Source organism: Typopeltis vanoorti, chromosome 13, assembly GCF_054136105.1.
Source record: "Typopeltis vanoorti isolate ZY-2024b chromosome 13, IOZ_Tvanoo_1.0, whole genome shotgun sequence".
Lineage (NCBI taxonomy): Eukaryota > Metazoa > Arthropoda > Arachnida > Uropygi > Thelyphonidae > Typopeltis > Typopeltis vanoorti.
Window position 1 is genome coordinate 4,150,293 of NC_143561.1, and position 23,443 is coordinate 4,173,735.

Below are 23,443 nucleotides of genomic sequence, written 5' to 3' on the forward strand. Positions count from 1 at the left end.
ACTTAGAATATTTAATTTCGTCAACACAAAGTTGAGGCTTAAAGACTATCCCCTGGATACAGACCACATGATCCTATTAGTTTGCACCCACTACAACAAACTCATAGATCACAAGAAGTTTTTTTATAATAAATAGTTTCTTATTAAATAAATATAAATAAATAATAATAACTACTTTGCCAAGGTGGTCGCCGACCTCCGATAGGAGATGGCACTCAAAGAAGAAGAAGAAATAGTTTCTTATTATTGAATTTCTTTTAGCATGGAAACATACTTGTGATTCTTCAGTTCTGTTGATATCTGTTGTTATCACAAACTGCTGCCATTTGCAGCAGTTTGTGATAACAATCAATACTTTTATAATGGGCAAGCATAGCTGTGGATGTCTGACCTTTATTAACTACTGCTCTACTCAGTTTTGCATCATTAGCAAACAACTGTATGTTTCCTCATATATCATTCCAATACAAATTAAACAGTAGTTGCCTCAACTATAGAGCTGTATAGGTCATTGACAAATTAAAAATTCTGAATATTCCACTGATATCAACACAAACAAGCATCTGAAGAAGTAAGCTATTTCTTAGAGCAATTGACTTTCAATAAATCTGAGACAACTTGCTGGCAAACGTGAAAAAAAAAAAAAAAATCTTCTGTATGAGGCCATGCCCTGATTACATTGGGGACTGCAACTCATTATTGCATACTGTCTGTCTAATAAAATTATTATTCAAATATAACCCATGTGTATGAAAATTAAGTATTCATAACTTACCAACATCATTAAACTTTTCTTTCACTGCCTGCCAATTAACAGAACTTGGTAACTGGAAATAAATCAAGCAATGTTTACTAAATCTATTGAAATCTAATTTAAAAAAAAAAAAAAAAAAAAAAATGAGACATTCAGATAATATAAATTCATGCAAAAAAAATAAAATTCTTGTCTTCACAATAGAACCAAAATTCTTCAAATCAATGATGCTACATATCCAATGCGAGATCAATAATTTTAATATTTATTGTTAAGCATTCTTAATGAAGTACATGATATAACAAAAGTGTTCTGAGAAACCCGTTTGTAGTATAGTCTACTTCGATAGTGATTATGTACAAAGTAAAAATCAAGTACAAAAACATGGACCTTTAGAGCACATGAGAGCATATCCATATATTGTGTATTAAGCATCACATGCACGAGCTCCATAATTATTGTTGAAAGGCAACATACTTCAGGTGGAAACTCAATTTCTTTAGTAGTCGGATGTATTTTATGAATTATATGATACCTATGTTTGATACTGTACAGTTCCTTGTGTTAGCCATGCTCATGAGTAAACCCACCCCACCAAAGGCTGTTTTTAAACAGTAGATGAATTTTAGTATCTGATGTAAAAATTCCACCCATCTTATTAAAGGCCTGAAGCAGCATAGAAGTTTGATATTTATTCTCTAGAACGCTTAGGTCACATGTGGTACCACTATCAAATGCACTAATGTGCTATAGTTTTACAATGCTTTCTGTGATTCACTTTAACCAAGAAAAGATTTTTCAATGGATCTGGTTATTAGGCTTGCAGGGTTTTTATTAGCCATGCTTAAGATGCCATATGATAAGATCTTTAGTTTATTCTTTTAAGACTCTGAAGTAAAAATTTGTTCTGAAAAAGATGTTTACCTAATCCATATCTGCTGTGAATGTTTATATCAATGGTATTCCCCATCACTGTATTCACACTGCACTGTAGCATGTCAGTGGTGATACCACAGACATGCTATAGAACAGATTGCTATACATCCTATCATGGATCATACAAAATAAACAGAAAATGTTGAGAAGACAGGCTTCTTGATATATGCATCAGTAGAGGGACATTTTACTATTACTACCTACATTACTCTTGTTGAGAGGCTTATACGCTGGTTAAACATGATAACTAATATTTAAGGAATTGACAGTGTATACTAGAAATATAAATTAAATAAACTTTAATATATACTTTCCGATATTTCGGCGAACGTCACGTTGCCATCTTCTTGGGAACTTATTACAAAGACACGTGCACACAAGTATTACATAACAGCAAATGAGAACTGAAGCTAGGAAGCTAACGTTTTCCTAAAGTCCTGGTGGTGCCCCCTGGCGGGCTATATTGGTGGTTCTTGGCCTTTGGGCTGAAGTTCTTCTGATAATTGTTTCCCAAATTTGGGGCAGCCTCATGCATCCAAATTTGTTGAGGTTTGGCATGTTCCTAAGGGCTGAGGCTGATTCCATGAATAGTCTTTCATACTTGAACTTGCAGTGGTGTATGACTGTGGCTTTCTTCCATCTTATTCTGTGGCGAGTATTCAGAGCGTGGTCTGCAAGCCCAGAGTGGCTGTACTGGTGAAATCGGATGTAATCCTTGTGTTCTGAGATTCTGATATTTGCTGTCCTGCCTGTTTGGCCAAAGTAAGACAATTTACAGCTGCAAGGGACCTGGTATACACCAGGTAGGTCTAGGGGGAGTGGTTGGTCTTTATTGGAGCGGATAAGGGATGCCAATTTTCTATGTGGTCTATAACAAGTGGTTAAGTCGTGTTTTCTTAAGATTTTGTTGATTTTTTTCTGAGGTGCCTCGGATGTAGGGAATGGTGATGGATTTAGAGTAATCTTTTTTGTGAAGGGGAGGGGGGGGGGGGTTGTGGATCACTGGGTTAAGTATTCTCTGGATTTGGGGGGGTAGCCATTAGCTAAGAAAGTGTCATGGATGTCATTTCGTTCAGTGGTTAGGGCTTGATCATTTGAACAGATTATTTTTGCCCTGTTGAATAGTGTCTTAATAACTCCATATTGTTGTGAGGGGGGGTGATGGGATTGTTGGTCCAACAATCCCATCACCCCCCCTCACAACAATATGGAGTTATTACATCCATGACACTTTCTTAGCCAATGGCTACCCCCCACAAAAAAAAATCCAGAGAATACTTAACCCAGTGATCCACAACCCCCGACCCTCCCCTTCACAAAAAAGATTACTCTAAATCCATCACTATTCCCGACATCCGAGGCACCTCAGAAAAAATCAACAAAATCTTAAGAAAACACGACTTAACCACTTGTTATAGACCACATAGAAAATTGGCATCCCTTATCCGCTCCAATAAAGACCAACCACTCCCCCTAGACCTACCTGGTGTATACCAGGTCCCTTGCAGCTGTAAATTGTCTTACTTTGGCCAAACAGGCAGGTCAGCAAATATCAGAATCTCAGAACACAAGGATTACATCCGATTTCACCAGTACAGCAACTCTGGGCTTGCAGACCACGCTCTGAATACTCGCCACAGAATAAGATGGAAGAAAGCCACAGTCATACACCGCAGCAAGTTCAAGTATGAAAGACTATTCATGGAATCAGCCTCAGCCCTTAGGAACATGCCAAACCTCAACAAATTTGGATGCATGAGACTGCCCCAAATTTGGGAAACAATTATCAGAAGAACTTCAGCCCAAAGGCTGAAAACCACCAATATAGCCCGCCAGGGGGCACCACCAGGACTTTAGGAAAACGTTAGCTTCCTAGCTTCAGTTCTCATTTGCTGTTATGTAATACTTGTGTGCACGTGTCTTTGTAATAAGTTCCCAAGAAGATGGCAACGTGACGTTCGCCGAAATATCGGAAAGTATATATTAAAGTTTATTTAATTTATATTTCTAGTATACGCTGTCAATTCCTTAAATAATGTAGATAACTGAGAGGAGACGGAGGTCTCCTCTCAGTTATCTACATTACTGCTACTACAGCTAAATTTAGCAAGCTGTATAACCGAGAGGAGACCTCCGCATAGCCTTTAAAGGAATGTGGAGAACCGACTACAGCTTCTGACCTAATGTCCAATCCTGACCTTCTCGTGGTTCACCCTGTTGGGTATCTACTTCGATATTGAACGAATGAGGATGGGGTGGCAATTTGGGACTTAGCCGACCAAATTTCATTGTTATGGTACAACATGACAAAATTTCATGCTGGCTGGGGCGTCGCCGGTTAAACAAGCCCCCCCACTGTTTTCGCCAGAGAACCAGGGCGAACAGCAAAAGGTCAGCTACTGGAACAAATCTGAAAATACACCCCAAATCAACATCACCAGAGTTAAAGATCGGTACTATCAACATAAGAAGCCTAAATGTCAAAGAAATGGAGCTAGCTCAAGAATTAGATAAGTACCAGATCGACATAATAGGGGTGAGATCATTCTCAGCAATAAATAAAAAATGTTATATTCAGGAAATGACAATCAAGGAAAAGAAGGAGTAGCCATAGTAATCAACACTAAATACAGGGCTAATCTTCTTGAAAACACACCCCAAATCAACATCACCAGATTTAAAGATCGGTACTATCAACATAAGAAGCCTAAATGTCAAAGAAATGGAGCTAGCTCAAGAATTAGATAAGTACCAGATCGACATAATAGGGGTGACTGAAACAAAAAAGACAAAAAGGTGAGATCATTCTGAGCAATAAATAAAAAATGTTATATTCAGGAAATGACAATCAAGGAAAAGGAGTAGCCATAGTATTCAACACTAAATACAGGGCTAATCTTCTTGAATGGCAAGCAGTCTCAAGTAGAGTGATGTGGGGTAAATATCAGAATGGGGAATTGAACAATGAGACTTATTTGTGCCTATGGAAGGTTCTACTAAGGTAGAAGTGGAGGAATTTTTTGACGCTTTAGAAAAAGCAACTGACACACTGAAAAAGGAAAAGTTGGTCCTTGTTGGGGATCTGAATAGCATAGTAGGAAATGATTGTGAGACAAAAAAAAATATTTTGGGAAAATTTGGAGAAAAGAGAAAAGCTAATAATAATGGCAAATATCTGTTGGATTTCTACTCAGGACATGGACTGGTTATTACTAACACCATGTTCCAACAAAAAAAAAATGTGCACAAATTAAGAGAAGAGGCAAGGAATAAGAAAAGTATCAGACAAGGAATAAGAAAAGTAGCATTGACTATGTTATTGTTGATAATGATGTTTTCTCCCTGGTGCAGGACACCAGATTGTACAGAGTATTTGAAATTGGAAGTGATCACTATTTAGTCTTGAGCAGGATAAAATTGAAATTTCATATTGAAAAGAATAACATGTAAGAAAGTTTTAAAGCAAATAAAAGTTGAGCAGCTCTCAGATGTGAACTGTAGACTAAAATACACAAAGATTATTGAAGAAAAAATGAAAGAGCTTGAGACCAGCAACCAAACCTTGGAGATTCAGTGGCAAGTCTTGAAGAAAGCCCTGATTGAGTCAGCTAGAGAAGCATGTGGTGAAGTTGTCTGCAAGGATAGAAAAATTAGAACTCCGTGGTGGACACAGGAAGTTAAAGAGGCAGAGAAGGAAAAGAAGAAAGCATATCAAAAGTCCCTGGCATATAAATCAGCTAGTGCTCTTAGAGAATACAGAGAATGTAGGAAAGCTAAATACTGTGTAAAACTAGCTAAACAAAAGTCATGGGAGGACTTTGGCAAGAACATAGAAAATAAATGTCAAGAAGGTGGTAAGATATTCTGGAGGTTGTTGAAGAAGCTTAGAAATCGCCTTTATCATCTCTAAAGGCAACATGAAAATAGGAAAAAAAGATATCCTTGAAGTGTGGAGTAATTACTTTGAAAAACTGCTAAATGAAACAAGCAGTGATGACAGCACAGTGGTAAAAAAACACTAACCAGGCATGCATATCCATAATTAATAGTGATCTAAATAGTGATCACTTCCAATTTCAATTCCTACTTGAAGTAGAAAGAGCCATCAAAGGCTTGAAATCTGGTAAGGCAGCAGGAGTAGATGATATTCGACCAGAAATGCTGAAGTATGGTGGTATAAAAGTCTTACAGTGGCTGCACTGCATAGTTCACTAAGCCTGGATAAAGGGACAAATTCCCGATGATTGGAGTGGAGTTCTCATAGTACCCATATATAAAAAGGGAAATAAAACTGAATGTGAGAATTACGGGGTGCTTAAGGGTCAAAGCTGTATAACTGAGAGGAGACCTCCACATAGCCTTTAAAGGAATGCGGAGAACCGACCAGGGATTCTGACCTAATGTCCAATCCTCACCTTCTCGTGGTGCACCCTGTTGGGTATCTACTTTGATACTGAACGAACGAGGATGAACTGGCAATTTGGGATTTAGCGGACCAATTTGTATTCTTATTGGTTAAACCAAAATAAAAAATGATGGTACAACATGACAAAATTTCATGCCGGCTGGGGCGTCACCCGGTTAAACAATGCCCCCGTTGTTTTCGCCAGGGAACCAGGGCGAACAGCGAAAAGTCATATCCTGTACACTCCTTGAGGGTACATGGCAGGAATTTGATGATGATGATGATGCGAGAATTACATAGGTATTTCCCTACTGAGTGTTCCTGGCAAGATCTATGCAAGTATACTTGAGAAACGGTTGAAAAGAACTGTGGAAGAAAAGCTTGGTAAAGAACAAGCTGGATTCAGGCCAAATAGAGGCTGTCAGGATCAGATCTTCACTTTAAAACAAATAATAGAGAAACAATGGGAATATGACCAAGATCTGTATTTAAGTTTTGTCGATTTGGAAAAGGCATATGACAAGGTGCCAAGAGAGAAGCTATTCAATATGCTACAGTTATATGGTGTCAATGGGGCATTATATCAAGAAATACTTAATCTTTATTTGAGTTGTAAGTCAGCAGTTAGAATTGAAGGAAGTACAGGAAGATGGTTTAATGTTAAATCTGGTGTGAGACAAGGATGTACATTATCTCCTCTGTTATTCATTATCTATATGGATCATATTATGAAGGTAAGTGATATTAAATCTGATATCAAAATTGGAGATGTTAATGCTAAATCTTTTCTTTATGCAGACGATGTTATACTTATCAATAAATCCACTACGAGTCTGCAAGATTCCTTGACTAAATTGGATAACTGTTGTAATAGATATGGTATGAAGGTCAACATTAAAAAGACAAAGACAATGAAAATAGGCAGAATCATTGAAAATGTCAACTGTGTTTTGGATGAGAACCTGTGGAACAAGTAAAACATTTTAGCTACTTAGGCATGATTTTTAGTGAAGATGGTAAATTAAATATAAAAATAGACAACAGAATCAGCGAAGTATGGTGGGAAGTCAATTGAATAAATTCATATGGAATGAGAGAGAAATTAGTCAGAACATTAAATTAGCTATATACAAGACAGTGTTCAAGCCAGTTTTAACTTATGGATCTGAGAGCTGGGTCAGAAGTAAAACACTTGATCAAAGACTAGAGACCACAGATATGAGTCCTGAGAAAGATTAGATGCGTGAACAGATGGCATCAATGGCAATATCATATTAAAAACGAGGATATTAGGAAAGAACTTTACATTGTCAGCATCCAGGAATACGTTAGCAGAGCTAATCTCAGGTGGTATGGTCACTTAAACAGAATGGGCGAGGAAAGATTGGTAAAAGAAATGTTCTCTGCCAGGTTGGCAGCAAAACGACCCAGAGGAAGACCAAGATATAGGTGGATTGATACGGTACAAAGTGCCTTAGACGATAGAAATATAAGATCTGATAATGTTGGAGTCTTGACAAGTACCAGACTGATTTGGAGGAAAATTGTAGATAGGAAGCTAGTAATGATGTAATTTTTTTCATGTAGTACTATCATATCCTGTTCACCCCTTGAAGGTACATGGCAGGAATTTGATGAAACCAGACATTTCAGAACAATGGCAAATTGGGGGGGGGGGGGGGTATCTTCTCTGATATAATGAGACAACTGGTTAAAGGTGCAGCTTGGTAATACAGATATTTTATTTTGGAAAAGTCTAACAAGCAGAAGGAATAAATCTCAAAATTACTGAAGAAAGCTTATCTGTGGCTACAGTCCCTGCTGGTGTAATAGTGCTTGCTTTGTATGTCAGGTATGTTATTAGTTAGATATTAATTAATTCTAGCTGAAATTAACAGTTCCATATAACATCAACTTCTTTACTAAGCATAGAACTTTCAAAAGTGCATTGTAATGAGAAGTATGAACAGTTAAATTGGACAATAATTATATCACAAGCTAAAGTAAAATTGCTAAGGATTTAGTAATCCTCCTTAGCACAAAATTTGACAGAAACATTTCGATAAGACTAAAAATTTCAATAAAATGTCAACAGTAAACAACTCCATGCTCCAGTGAATGAATAAGTGCCGTCTTGAACACAGATTTCTGTGTTCATTATTGTGCCATTATTGATGGCATTTTCATAAGCACTGGCTTATGAAAATGCCATTGATGACATTTTCATAATCTCTAAAACACCTGTTGGAAATTTTGTTGAAAAAATATTTATCCAGAAAAAGTATTTTATTCATATTACATTAAAGTGAATAACTGTACTTCCTTGGCAGAGAAGTGAAAAATATACATAGAAATATAAAATAACTAATTAAATAAAGAGAGAATTTAAAAAGACTAAAATCTAACCAATCAAATTCACGCATATTCATACAGCAAACCCAGAACTGGTTATATATTTCTATCCTTTGCTGGTGAATGTATCAAAATGGAAATAAGAATATCATTCGTGCTGCCAGTTTATGTACCGTACAGACTTTTTTTTTTTTATTCTTACTATTCATATTTCTATGTACATTTTAGGTTCTTTGCATTCTGTATTATTTTTATTATACTATTTTTAGTCCATTTATTAAGTTCAGTACAAATAAACAAACTTTTACTGAATATGGCAATCGATTTTACCCTTCAAGATTAATCATTTATGTTTTCTGGTTCATATTTTTTTCTAAAATAATTGGATAAATGGAGCAGCTCCATTTCTAGCAAGTTCTGCTATTACTTATTTGTGACACATTGTTTAATTGATCAACTCATTCAGAGTTCTGAGCTGATTCTTAAAAGTGTTACTTCAGCTTAATTTGGTTGCCTGATTTTAATTAGCAAAATCATGTATAGAATTCAGATTAAGTTGATCTCAACAGGTATCATAAATACTATTATGAAAGAATAACAACCAAGTACAGATCAGAAAAATTTTCTAAAATTAATTCTTCAATTCTTATCATACTTACATTTCGAACAATTATGGTATCTGATGATTGTGGAGTGTTGTAAGAATCTCGCCGTTCATAATTCCGACTCATTTCATTGAATGATCCTGTAGCTGAGGGTGTATCTCCAAGTCGCATTCCTCCACTTGCTCCACCACCTCCCATCATTCCACCTCCACCTGCACCAAGTCCACCGCCCATCATTCCTCCTCCTGCACCAACACCCATTCCCATAGCAGGACCATTTGCCAAGCCAGCAGCTGCTGCAGCAGGATTTCCACCAACTCCTCCTCCCATTCCAACTCCCATACCTGTACCCATTAGACCTCTCTCACTTCCCATAACACTACCAACACCCATATTTAAACCACCACCAAGGCCCAAGCTACCACCTCCCATTAGACCAAGATTTCCTGCAGTACCCATTCCCATACTAGCAATGCTAGCAGCTCCCATGTTGTCTAATGATGACATTCCACCTAGAGGAAAGAAAATATATATTATATATATATACACATAACAATAAACATGACATTATAACATACATATTGAAATGTCAATCGATAAACTCACCAATAAAAAAATTTCTTTGAATGTTACTTTCACAGTACATATCCAACATATTTCAGATGTCCTTGAAATAGTTTGATACATGAAACTTTCAACTTAACCATTCCGTGGTGTATTGTATGTGTTATGCAATCCTGAAAGATGAGTCGTTATTTCATAATTTTGGTTGATAATACTAGGTTAACTTATTGTAGTGTTGAGTACATGGAGTTATTTAGTATGTAAGTAAACTTCTTTATTTAAATATGATATTGGTATGGTGCCAATGCATGGAAGAACAATGGCTATAAAACCACATTGTCTGCTTATTTGAATCTGCTGGATGTGTGTGCGTGTGTGTGAGATGTATTCATTCTGAAAAAGTAAGGATGTGGAAGGAAATTGAAAGTGGAGAGTGTGTATTAATTAAATCTTTCAAAAGTGAGTGCCAATTAGGTGACATCCACACGATTAGCAGCGCTTCGCAACCATATGACTGGGGAAGGAGTGTCCCAGGTTCGATTCCTGTCGAAGACATTAGGAATTTGAGGATCTTTCTCGGCCATAGCCAAGGAGAAAAAGGGAGGAAACTCCATACAAATAAATAAAATAAATTAGGTGACGAGAGTGGAGCAAATGTTAGTAGAGTGGACACTATTGACTAATGAAAATGTCAAAAATAATGACAAATGTGAGGCGGACATAAAAAATAGCACACTTGAATGTTATCCTTCACAGGAGATTTTGCACTTCACAAAGTGCAAATTTGAAATGTTGCAGAAGTGGCATGAGATTAGCATGCCTGAGAAGAGAAGGAAACAGTAGGTCCAAAGTAATAAAAAAAGAGAGAACAAACGAGAAAAACAAGTCAGAGAATATTATGTATGGACATGCAATGATCAGGGGAGTACTTACAAAATCATGTTTACTGTATCGTGCAGAAATTCATTATACAGTAAACTCTCGATTTAAAGGACATGATTTGACAAATAAATAAATACAGATAATAATTAATAAGAAATAAATAATACGATGGTTAATCGGAAGCAATTGGAAGTGTTTATAAATTGCATCTTCTTGACACTATGCTACCTATGCTAGTGAACCAAAGTATGTCACACGTGAGAACTATTACGAGCGTGCACGAAATATTACAAATATATGCAAATGTCAGTAGCATTGCCAACACAAAACACTTGGTGTTTAGCTGTTACTCAAGTAATTTTTAGTTAAACCATTATTAATATCAGTTAATATGTCTGGAGTAATGTCATGTTTGTGGACTTTATGGGTGAAAAAAGCAAACAGTTCTGGACATACAAAAATAAAGACAAACTTACTGCGTTTTCGCTAAAATGTAGCATTGAGACGTCCAAAAGTGGTTTCACTGTGGCAGATAAGAAACATGAAGTTGGCCAAGCATAAGAATTTAGGAGTTTACAGTGGTTCGTTCAACAGTGGTCTAGTAGCGTTGTTTGTCATGGTGTTGAACTAAGGTCAACTGCTGAAAAACTGGCACAACACATGGGCCTACAGTTCCAGGTGAGTGATGAGTGGTTTTGGTGCTTTCATAAACACCATGGCATTAAGAACAGGCAATCATGTGGTGAAGCACTGAGCACCAATATTCAACAAGTTGAGCCCTTCAGAAAATACATCAATGAAGTCATTGAATCTGAGGGTCTTAAGTTTACAATGCAGATGAGACCAGCCTGTTCTATTGTGATGTTCCTGAAAATATCCTTACGAACAAACATGAGATTAGCAGGCGTAGCCGCAAATTAAACAAGGATCGCATTTAAGCCTATTTTGTGCTAATGCTGATGTACATCGCCTAAAGCTGATGGTAGTCAGAAGAGCACGAAAGCCTTGCACTTTTAAGAATGTTATGAACCAGTTGCCTGTCATCTATACCAGCTCAAGGAATGCCTGGTTTACAAGTAACATTTTTTCCCTAACTGATTTTTCAATCACTTCATACAGTGCAAAACTACCAAGGTCCTGAAATCTTTCCTGAAGATGCAAAAACTATTTTACTTCTTGATAATTCATCAGCCCATCTTAATGCTGAGAAGTTGGTTAGTAGGAATGGAAGAATAAAATGTATCTTCCTTCCTCCAAACACCACTCCTATAGACCAGGCAATAATGATCAATAATGAAAATGATCCCAAAGAAGATACCAGACGAGTCAGGACACTTCAAAATTCGCACACATATGAAGTCCACCATCTTTAATTTTCTTGATGCTCGGAAGGAGATAAAGACTACAACATTTGCCAATGGCTGGACCAAATTACTAAATGGAAGTGAATCGGAATATGATTTCAGACGTTTTGAAACCGCTGATTTCCGTGAAACCGTGAGCTGGTGATAATGTCATGTCAGTGAGAATGACATTGAACAATGGCTAGACATCGACGAGGCAACCCAGGCTACCAAATTTTCAGCAGGAAGAGATTGCTGAAGGTGTTCTACGGGGCGATCAGGAGGTTGACAACTAAGAAAAAGCAGTTCCAGATGGTCTGAAATTATCAGTGGTTAGAGAACACATGGAAGACATCATCACGTTCATAGGTGCCTCTTCAAATCCAGGTGATTGCTTATTATGAACACTCCTGGCAATTTCGATAATTAATTATTAAGAAACAGTATAAAAGTGGAAAGCAACTGAAAAGATGTTTTTTTTTCACGCCCAATCCTCAGTAAAATGGTAATTACATAAAAATGTTCTCATTAAAATATATTACTATTATTAATATTAGTATTAATATTGATAACTGCTTTATTCCGAATACTATCCCTAAAATTCGCAACTGGACTTTTGATTTTACGGATAACCTTAGCCCCCTAATAGTCCATTAAATCGAGAAATTGTCAAATGATCTGAGAGGAGAGAAGTATTTTATCAAGGAGGATGCTAAGGAGTTGTTAGACAAAACAAAACTAAACAGTGAGAAGGAGAAGTCTCCTGCCAAGCTATGATAGAGGTGAACTGAGAAGGACCACATTGGTAACAAATGAATCAATACATAGGTTCTGCAGAAGGACGTGGACCACATCACCAAATGCCTCTCTGGCTGATTCAAGGTTTTATTCAGAGTTTGCCACTGAAATCTCCAAGATTTGGTTCTTGTTTTCAAACTCATTTTTTCTTGAATTATGTTTCTGTATTTTAGTCTACAGTTTGCATCTGATAGCTGTTCAACTTTGATTTGTTTCAAAACTTTCTTACATGTTCCCAGTGTCCATGCGCATTCGTGCATATTATGTTCGAACATGATGTTAGTAATAACTAGTCCATATCATGAATATGGAATCCAGCAGATACTTAATTATTTTTAGCTTTGCTCTTTTTGCCAAATTTTCCAAAACAGTTATATGTCTGGTAATCATTTCCTACTCTGCTTTTTAGATCACAAAGACTAACTTTTCCTTTTTTCATCATATCAGTTGCCATCTCTAATGCCTATTTCTCACCTTTCTTAGTAGACCCTCCTGCAGAACCACAGGCACAAATAAGTATAGTCTAGTTACCTGTTCTGATATGGATAATACAGACCAAATTTGAGGAACCTCTGGCTCATATAGATTTCTGGTAATAATAATATACACATATACTCCCATAGAACATATTACTGCAATTGCTTTTTCTTATATATCCGCAACTTATGAAGGAACAAAACTGCTATACAATACTTATGTATGATATAATTTGTTGCAATTCTTATGACTGCAATTTACAACTATGTAAAGTCATAAAATCATTTATATTCAAATTTAAATGTTTACCCAAAGTTCAAAAATAACTTATACTTCATGTTTAGAAAATGTACAAAATGTTTACCTGTTGGCACACCAGCTCCCATCAAACCAACATCATTGCTTGGAACACCCATCATGGCTTCTGAAAAAAGTTACTTTGATAAACCACTGAGGATATAGTATTACTTTACACATGCAAAATAGCAAACTATACTTAACTATTACTAATAGAATGTTATCAGCATACAGTACAACAGAATGATATGCAGGCAAGAATATTCATGAACACTAATCCAATGTTTAGGTGTAAACTGATTTCCAAGTGGAGAAAGATGTCTACATGAGATGTCCAATTCCCATCTTCATATCTACCTTCATTCTTGGTTGACAGTTGGTTGCTAAACAAGAGTGGACTTGCAATTTGGGAATTAGTCAACACTATACTTTATATCAGCTGAAACTACATAAGGCAGGGTTTACTTGTACAAGCACCGCTATCTTTGTTAAAAAAAACTGCCTTGCAATCTTAGATTTCATTAAAGGCATCATCATCAATGTCAGAAGTATTAATGGAAAAATGGAAGTAGCACAAAAATACAATACTGATGAAATATTAGCATGGAGAGAACAGTTATAGCAAAAAACGCTTTTTTCCCCCTAATACCTCTCAATCTCTTTGAATGAGTCAGCTTCAAGTTGGATAATGTGAAGAAAATAGAATATTGGTTCAATAGTACTTTTTTTAGGACATGTTCAATATAATTATCATCATCAAATCAATGACATGTACCCTCACAGGGTGTACAGGATATTATTGTACTACATGAAAAATTTACATCATTACCACCTTCCTATCTACAATTTCCTCCAAATCAGTTTGTTACTCGTCAAGATCCTAACATTATCAGATCTTATATTTCTATCGTCTAAGGCACTTTGCACCATATCAATCCACCTATATCTTGGTCTTACTCTGGGTCGTTTTCCTGCCAACCTGGCAGAAAACACTTGTTTTGCTAATCTTTCTTCACCCATTCTGTTTAAGTGACCATAGCACCTGAGATTAGCTCTGTTAATGCATTCCTGGATGCTGACAATGTCAAGTTCTTTCCTAATATCCTCGTTTTTAATGATACTGCCATCTGCTCATGCCCCTAATTTTTCTCAGGATTTTATTCTCTGCAGTCTAGTCTTTGGTCAAGTGTTTTACTTCTAATCCAGCTCTCAGATCCATAAGTTAAAATTGGTTTGAACACTGTCTTCTATACAGCTAATTTAGTGTTTTGACTAATTTCTCTCTTATTCCATATAAATATTGATATCAGATTTAATATCACTTTCCTTCATAATGTGATCCACATAGATAAAGAATAACAAAGGGGATAATGAACATCCTTGTCTGACACCAGATTTAACATTAAACCATCTTCCTGTACTTCCTTCAATTCTAACTGACTTACAACTCAAATAAAGACTAAGATTGATATAATGCCCCACTGACACCATACAACTGTAGCATTTTGAATAGCTTCTCTCTTGGTACCTATGCTTTTTCCCAGATCTACAAAACCATGGCTCCTCGACTATTTGTCGTAAAGTGAAAATCTGATGAAGACAACCTCTATTTAGCCTGAATCCAGCTTGTTCTTCACCAAGCTTCCCTTCCACAATCCTTCTCAACCATTTTTCAAGTATTCTTGCATAAATCTTAACCAGAAGAACCTATGTAATTCTCACATTTCCCTTTTTATATGGTACTATGAGAGCTCTACTCCATTTATCTGAAATTCGTCTCTCTGTCCAGGCTTTCTGAACTATACAGTGCAGTCACTGCAAGACTTTTATACCTCGATACTTGAGCATTTCTAGTTGAATATCATCTACTCCTGCTGCCTTCCAACATTTCAGGCTTGTGATGGTTTTTTCCTACTTGAAGTATGGATATGTATTCCTAATTGCATGCTTGTTTTTTTAGCACTGTGCTGTCACTGCTTGATTCATTTAGCAATTTTTTGAAGTAATTACTCCATTATTGGTGATATGGAGATGAAGTTTAGGGCGCACATTGCAAAAGTGGCTAAATCAGCTCATTAACTCACTTGGTTGTTGAAAAATACTTTGACGAGCAGAGACAAGCAAGTTATTGTACTTCTGTACCGAGCTTTGGTAAGACCTCATCTCAAACTACTGTGCCCAGATTTGGTCACCTAGGTACCTTCTTGATGGGGAGGAGGTGGAGAGGATCCAGAGGCGAGTGACCAAAATGATAGCAGGTCTATGGAATGAACCTTATGAGAACAGGTTGAAGATTTGTCGGTTGCAGAACCTGGTTGATAGGCAGAAAAGGGGGAGATATGATTAAGACATTCAAATTGCTGAAGGGGTTTCTATAGGATTAAATCAGAGGATATTTTTGAGATCAGGACTGGTGGTGGGAGGACTAGGGGACATCTATGGAAGCTGGGCAAGAGCATGGTTCGCAAGGGTGTTAGAGCTGGGTTGAGTGGTAAATGAGTGGAATAAGCTGCTAGTCTGTTGTGGGTGCTATGACGGAGAGTGAGTTCAAGGCAAGGTATGATAGATACTGTGAGAATGTCATATAGTTGTGTGGACATGATGTTTAGGGCCTCCCTCGATGAGCCTTAAGGACTCCCTGGAGTCGCCCGTAATAATAATTATCAAGGATGTCTTTTTCTCCAGTTTTCGTGTCATCTTTATCATCTCTAATTCTTTTTACTGCACTCTTTCCTCCATTTCTGAGCCTCCTCTTTTCAACAGCCTCCAGAATATCTTGCCACCTTCTTGATATTTTCCAGTCTTCCCATGACTTTTATTTAGCTAGTTTTACACGGTTTTTAGCTTTCTTATATTTGTCTGTATTCTCTAAGAACACAAGCTGACTTATTTGCTATGAGCTTTTGATATTCTTTCTTCTTTTCCTTCACTTCCTGTGTTCACCATGGAGTTCTGAGTTTTCTATCCTAGCAAAGAGACTCACCACGTCTCACTGGCTGAATCAATCAGTGTTTTCTTCATGACTTGGCACTAAATCTCCAAGGTTTGGTCCCTGTTCTCAAACTCTTTCATTTTTTCTTGAATAATATTTGTGTATTTTAGTCTACGGTTCACATCTGAGAGCTGCTCAACTTTTATTCACCTCAAAATGTTCTATTCAATATAAAATTCAATTTTATTATGTTCAAGACTAAATGGTGATGATTACTTGCAATTTTATATCCTCTGTACACCCTGGTATCACTATCGACAATAACACTGTCATTGACAGTGTTATTTTCTCTCCATGTGAATTTATGCACATTTTCATGTTGGAACATGGTGTTAGTAATAATCAGCCCAAATTCAACAGGTATTTGCCATTATTATTAGCTTTGCTCTTTTCTCCAAATTTTCCAAAATATTTTTGGATGTCTGATATTCATTTCCTAGCCTGCTATTTAGATCCCCAACAAGGACCAATGTTTCCTTTTTCACTGTGTTAGTTGCCTTCTCTAAAGATTCAAAAAATTCCTCCACTTCTACCTTAGTAGAACCTTCTGTGGGACCATAATCACAAATAAGTTTCATTGTGCAGTCCCCACATCACTCTACTTGATATAAACTGCCATTCAAGAAGATTAGCCTCGTATTTAGTGTTGAACTATAGCTAATCCTTTTCTTTGATTGTCATTGCCTGAATATAACATTTTGTATTTCTTGCTCAAAAAGATCTCATCAGTTTGTTTTTTTGTTTCAGTCACCCCTATTATGTCAATCTGGTACTTATCCAATTTCTCAGCTAGCTCCATTTCTTCTATCAACATAAGAAGGCATTCAGGCTTCTTATGTAGATAGTACCAAATCTTGAACTCTGCTAATGTTGAGTTTGGGTGAGTTTCGGTATTTGTTCCAGTAGCAGACTTTCTGCAGTTGGCTCTAGTTCTCTGGTGCAACAGGGAAGAACTTGTTTAACCAGGAGATGCCCTGGCCAGCATGAAATTCTGTCATGTTGTACCATCATTTTATATTGTGATTCAATGTTCAATATAACCCCGTTTAATATAACCTTCACTTCACTTCACTTCAGGTTTCTAAATAAACTGCAATTGATTCAATTCTTCTAGTTACAGTTCTTGCTGATAACTGCAATTTATAGCAGAAACTATTTCGGTTTTATTTTTGAAATCTTCAAAAAGTGAATCTGCAGCTTCTTGAATTGAATCTCCATCTGTAAACGGTTTTTTCTTCTTAACTAGCAAATGCAAAATTTTAAAAGATGCGACTATTGCAACGGTTTAGTAAAAAAAAAAAACTGCTGTTTAGTAATGGATGATTTCAAAGATACAAAAAAAATTTTTTTTCTTATTATGAATTTCACTGGATAGTAAAATTAAATTGGCATGAATGGTTTTGAAATGTCTTTCTATATTACTTTTTTTTTAGAAATAGTCACACTATTATTGCATAATAAACAAATACATTTGCCATTAAGATTGATAAAGCAATACTCTTCCTACCAATCAATCCTACCAAAAATATTAAAATAGTACGTTTTTTTCCTTTCACGTTTATCCGTTATAAAGGGTTAAAAATATCTTTGTAAACAAAGTATTTTATATTTGCACTGATAGCGGGAGTGATTCAACATACACACACACACTAAAAAACAAAGGCTTCTAACAACGTTTAGAAGTGGCGTGAAGGGTAGTGAGAGTGATAACTAGATATCTACAACTCAAAATACTTAAGATCAATGGTCTCTCATCTTAATAGGCACAAATAAAGCAGTTTACGATAAAATTCACTGCAGGCGCCATGACGCTCATGAGCACTGCACTGCCCAATCCTGCTCTAAAACATGAAATTCCTGACTCTATGTGATAGTGCATGCATGCATTTTCAACATGTCCTGCAGTTCATCCATGCTCCTCAATGAGATAGAGTACACAAATCGTTTCAAATGGATCCATGAATAAAAATCCATAATTCCTCAAGTGACCAGAGGCGTGTGTACAACTGGTCCCTTACAATTCATTTTCAGGAAATTATCAAGATATCCTCAGGCCTAACTGTTGAAATATGGTAGAGCTCTGTCACAGAAGAGCTGTTTCTCCTGTATCCTAAAGGGATAAAGGAAAGACATAACTGAAAACCTGGTTTTGCAGGAAGACACAGTAAAAGGTCCTGTGCACCTGTTTGGTCAAACACATGGCTCTATTAATTTGCATCCACAGATAACAGCCCACATGTGGATGTCTTGTGTTTGCAAGGTCACAAGTGAGAAATCATTGGTCCTTTGCATATGCTGTTGTAAACCTCAAAATATTATAAGATCAGAACTACAGATGTCAAGTGCTTAGACCTGCTTGAAATGGTAAGTCAATTTTAGTACAGGACACTTTATACAACTGTTTGAAAAACACCCTCTTTAACTAAAATTCTCCACGTGCTACGATGTAGATTCTATGCCGCCACTAGACCAGTGTTTCTCAACGTGGGGCATACGCCCCACGGGTGGGGGGCAACGTAGCGCTCACGAGCGTCATGGCACACGCAGTGAACTTTTAGTGCACCTTCAGCGAAATTATCGTAAACTGCTTTATTTGTGCCCACTGATCCAAGATTAGAGACCACTGATCATAAGTATTTTGAGCTGTTGACATCTAGTTATCAATGCAACCACTCTCACTACCCTTCACACCACTTCTAATTTTGGAGGGCAATGCAGAACCTGCTATAACTACTTGGAAAACACTCTTCCACTGCAATCCTCCATGTGCTGAAGTGTGAATTCAGAGCCATTAAATGCAGTGTTTTGCAGCTTGTGATAACTTACATTCACCTTCCTGTTGTAGGTTAATGTAAATTATCTATGCAGAATCTATGCCTTGCTCACAAACATCAACATTTAAGACAGCAAATTTCAACAAACATGAAAAACCATCTTCATAAAGCTAACGTGCATTCGAATATGTAGATATTGGTTGTTCATGATCAGCCAATTATGTAAACATGAACTAACTATTCATTGCAATATGCCACTGTATAAATAAGAAACATTTCCAAACTTGTGATGCAGTTTGGCTATGCCTGCTTTACATGTTTCAGAGTACGTGCTGCAACTACAAAGGGTTAATGACAAGCATGTATCACATGCTTTCTCATACACATGCAGTCATGCTATGTATAAATTATAGCAGATTTAACATTATAACAGCATTCACTAAGAATAAGTGTCCTATTCTCAAAACTTCAAACTAACTGTTGCACTATATCTAGTGCCTGAAGAAATATTTTGCAAGCACAGACTTCTCTTGCTGTGATTTATCTGCTAGCTTAATTAAGTCTTCAGGATGTTGCTAATAAGGTTATGGGAAACAAACTCAGGCCACCAGGGGAATATATAATTGTGCTTTCATAATATAAGCTGCTAACACAATTAACTTGGTCAATTCTGAAAATGAGTTTGTGGAATTAAACACTAACCACTCTGTACACTTTTGGGTGAAAATGTCTAATATTTTTGCACTATAGATACCAAAGGAGATGAATGTAGCCAAATCTTTAAAGATGCCTGTCTGGGCCAGAATATTTCATTTTCTTGTAAGATACCTAAAATCTTCCAAAGAAAAGGAGAAAAAATTGGGATACCACTATGATTGATTTTTCTTCTAAAAAAACATATAAATGAAAACAGTATTTCCAAAAACTCTTCTATCTTAGCTATACTTACTTGACAAATGCAAAGGCTGTCCACCTGCTCCTAATCCTTTGCCAATACTCTGTAATCCACCTAGAGAAAATAAGATAGTTTATATATATATATACACACATTTTAATGACTAGAACCGAGGTTTAGTCATTAAAATGTAAAAAAATCTAAACAGGTGTGTGAAACATATAAATATCAGTAATCAATCTAAAGGAATTAATTATTGTTTTTTTTAAAACACAGTAACATATCTAACACTGAAAAGAATAAAGGATAGAGTTTAAATAGAACAATATGTGTGTGTGTGTGTACACACACACACACAGGGAAATATTTAAGACGACTTCTTGAGATAAACATAATAATAGCAAGGAATGAAATATCAAAATGATCTTTTTTTTTGTAACTAAAGATTCATGACATTCACTGTATTAGATAAGTTATCCCATATCTACAACCAGAGGCTAATCAATACTTATATAAAATTTTAATTAATTAAATCTAATTTAATTAAAATTATTAATTAAATACAATTTAATTTATTATTAATTACTAATACATTTTAATTAAATTAATTTAATTTAAGCAATTTTTTGGACAGTGTTGATAATGATGCATAAACAAGACTAGTAAACAAAAAAATGGTGAATTAAATGGACTATAAATTTTGAAAATTAGAAACTTTTCAGCCAGTTTCTGTTTATCACCTGACAATTCTCATGAAACAGGAAGCCCTACCATTACTGTATATACTTAACTAGTTTTGCTCCTTTTTTGATCTTTAATTCTCTTTTTTTTTTTAAGTTTCTAGTTTTCAGAATTTATAATTCATTTGATTCATCATTTTTCTTATTTACTGGTCTTGTTTATGGATCATTATCATCAACACCATTCTTCACTCAATCGAGTATTCAAAATATTTTGCCAATCTTGCATTCTAAAAATATACAACCAAGTAAGTCTTAAAATTACTCTTCAGTATTGATTAAAGTTGTCTTAGTCTTATTGATTTAGTCTGTGGTCGGAGATACAGAGCATCTTCCCCATTAGGAGAGAATTACTTTGACAGCTTCTGAGGTCATTTGCTAAAAACACACTAAATAGAAAAATATCCAATTGCAGACCTTATCATTTTTTATAGTTAGGTTGTTCAGTTCTTGAACAACCTGATTGCAATTCAACTGGTTATACTATATGCTTCTGTAGAATTACTATAAAAACTGAGAACTTTATTTTGTTTTGTGATTCAACCAAGTCTTACTAAGCTGGAGGAAGGGAAAAAAAAAAAAAAAAAAAAAAAAAAAAAAAAAAAAAAAAAAAAACATCTTATGGATGTGATTGTAATTTTTAGTTAACAGATTGTTAGAATTAAAGATTATTTAAACTAAGATTATGGGGAAATGAACTTTCTGTAATTATCAAAAAGAGCATATACTTACTAGGGAGTTTAGATGGCATACCATCAGTATCTTCACCAAATTTGTCCTATATAATAATAGTAAAGATTAAACAAATGCTTATTTTAAAAAATATTTTATTAACTCTTCGTACTAATAATATATTTCTATTAAGTTCCTATACTGAGATTAATGTTGAATGATGGTATTGTAGGAATATAGTAGAAACTTTTAACCAGTGCACTTTTGCAATTTTTGGGTCAGACTCGGAAGGTTTTCAAAGTGTAGATGCAATAACGAACATATGAAATGCAATGCAGAATGTCTGTCTTTCTTAAAATTCAGATTTAGACAAAACAAACAAAATTAAACAAAAAATCAATTTGAAGACAAGTTAATATGGCATTTATTTATCAAGTCATTTGAGATGTTATCTTTGGATACTTGCCTCTATATTTAAAAGAAAATTTAAATTAGTTATTACAGCTTAATTATAGTTTTGTATGAGCTGTCAAATTTTGAAATGTTGGTGCCATTTGTACCACTCTATTCGCATTGTGAAAGTGATTAAATTATCTTACCTCAGTGCATAAAATATTGTGAAACAAAGAAATGTTTTAAATTTTACTTTCATTTCTAAATTGTAACTTTCTTGCATGACAAAAAGAACCTTGTGAGCATTTCAAGTAAAACCACTGAAACCAATAATGCGAGCGCACAATAGCTGACTAAAGCAGAAGTTAATATATTGTATTTCCATGCATAAGCAGAACAAAATGCAGACTAATGAATGTCATTTAGTGATCAGCTATGCAGGAGGAAATGAGCACACAGCAGAGGGAGAAACATGGGGTCTGTGTCTTCAATATATGAAAATTAAACAGAAATCGGAATGCTGAAACAGAAGACAAAAAACCCTTTCAAAAAGCAATAAATAGATTTATTCTCTTTAAAATAAAGAAACGTTACTGCTTTCCAGTTCATACAGAAATCTGGCCCAGCAAATTGTGTTGTTTTATTTAGAATTCTCAGCCTAAAACGTTATTCGAAACTGCTAATATGGTTTATTTCTTTGATAAAGATGTTGATCCTTTCACATGGAATGTGAATTCATCCTAAAATAATTCTGTTGATATACTTTTAGTAAGTGATTCAATTCAGCTTGCTATGACTTTCAGGCAGAAAGTGAAAAGGTATTCACATGTTCTGTATGAAGGAAAGATGTTAGGCCAGTCCATGATTCTAGGATGGTAAAAGAATTCAACTGAAATCCTACTCACATATAGGAAGAAAATGACTGCATTAGTTTTATTCTATATATGAATTCAAGAATTAGGAGAAACTAATTTTAGAGGTGGACAAAGTCCATAAAGGATAATACACTGGCATAGTTAAGTTATAATGATTTTGTTCAGTGTGAATACTCCTATTATTACAAACATCAACCAGTACTATTATAACAAATCCTCTCTCTTTTAGAAATAGGTCTCAAACAAACCTGGTGCGTGTATCAATACTAAATGAGAGAGAATATCCACATGACAAACTATTCCTTTTATCATTTTCATCCCTTGACAATTCATCTAGCTGCTATGCAAGTCACCCCCTGTATGAAAAATTAATTTCTCCTTAATCTTTCAAAAAAAATTATTGATAATTACTGAGATATAGCACTGAGTTAAAGATGGCTATGATAGCAAATGATTGACTGTATAGAAGAATTTGGGGGAAGTTTTTGAATATGCAGACTGAGTTTGATTGCTGGGTGATCATAGTGAATGTTGCAAACTAGGATTCTTGCCATTAGTGAACCATAACTCTCAGTCAGATATAGTAACTGGAATCTAGTGCAATGAGTATGGTACAAAAGTAAGAGAGGAGGAGAGACAGACTACTAATGATAGATGATTTGCACAATTATGGTAGAAATTCCTGGATG

At 35.5% G+C, this 23,443-nt stretch overlaps 1 protein-coding gene across 11 annotated transcripts in view; it reads right to left on the reverse strand.

Moving 5' to 3' along the window:
- Positions 1 to 23,443, reverse strand: part of rump (heterogeneous nuclear ribonucleoprotein rumpelstiltskin) — a 207,678-nt gene that overhangs the window by 127,450 nt on the left and 56,785 nt on the right. For all 11 annotated transcript variants that reach the window (XR_016549269.1, XR_016549268.1, XR_016549267.1 and 8 more), the window contains 5 exons: positions 21,547 to 21,592; positions 20,129 to 20,188; positions 13,481 to 13,540; positions 9,107 to 9,564; positions 776 to 827 (listed from right to left, as the gene is read on the reverse strand). Coding sequence is in view for 2 of the 11 variants with exons in the window: in XM_090403055.1 (XP_090259181.1) it covers positions 776 to 827; positions 9,107 to 9,564; positions 13,481 to 13,540; positions 20,129 to 20,188; positions 21,547 to 21,592 (676 nt within the window). In the remaining 9 variants the exon portion in view is untranslated. The remainder of the gene's footprint in view (positions 1 to 775; positions 828 to 9,106; positions 9,565 to 13,480; positions 13,541 to 20,128; positions 20,189 to 21,546; positions 21,593 to 23,443) is intronic.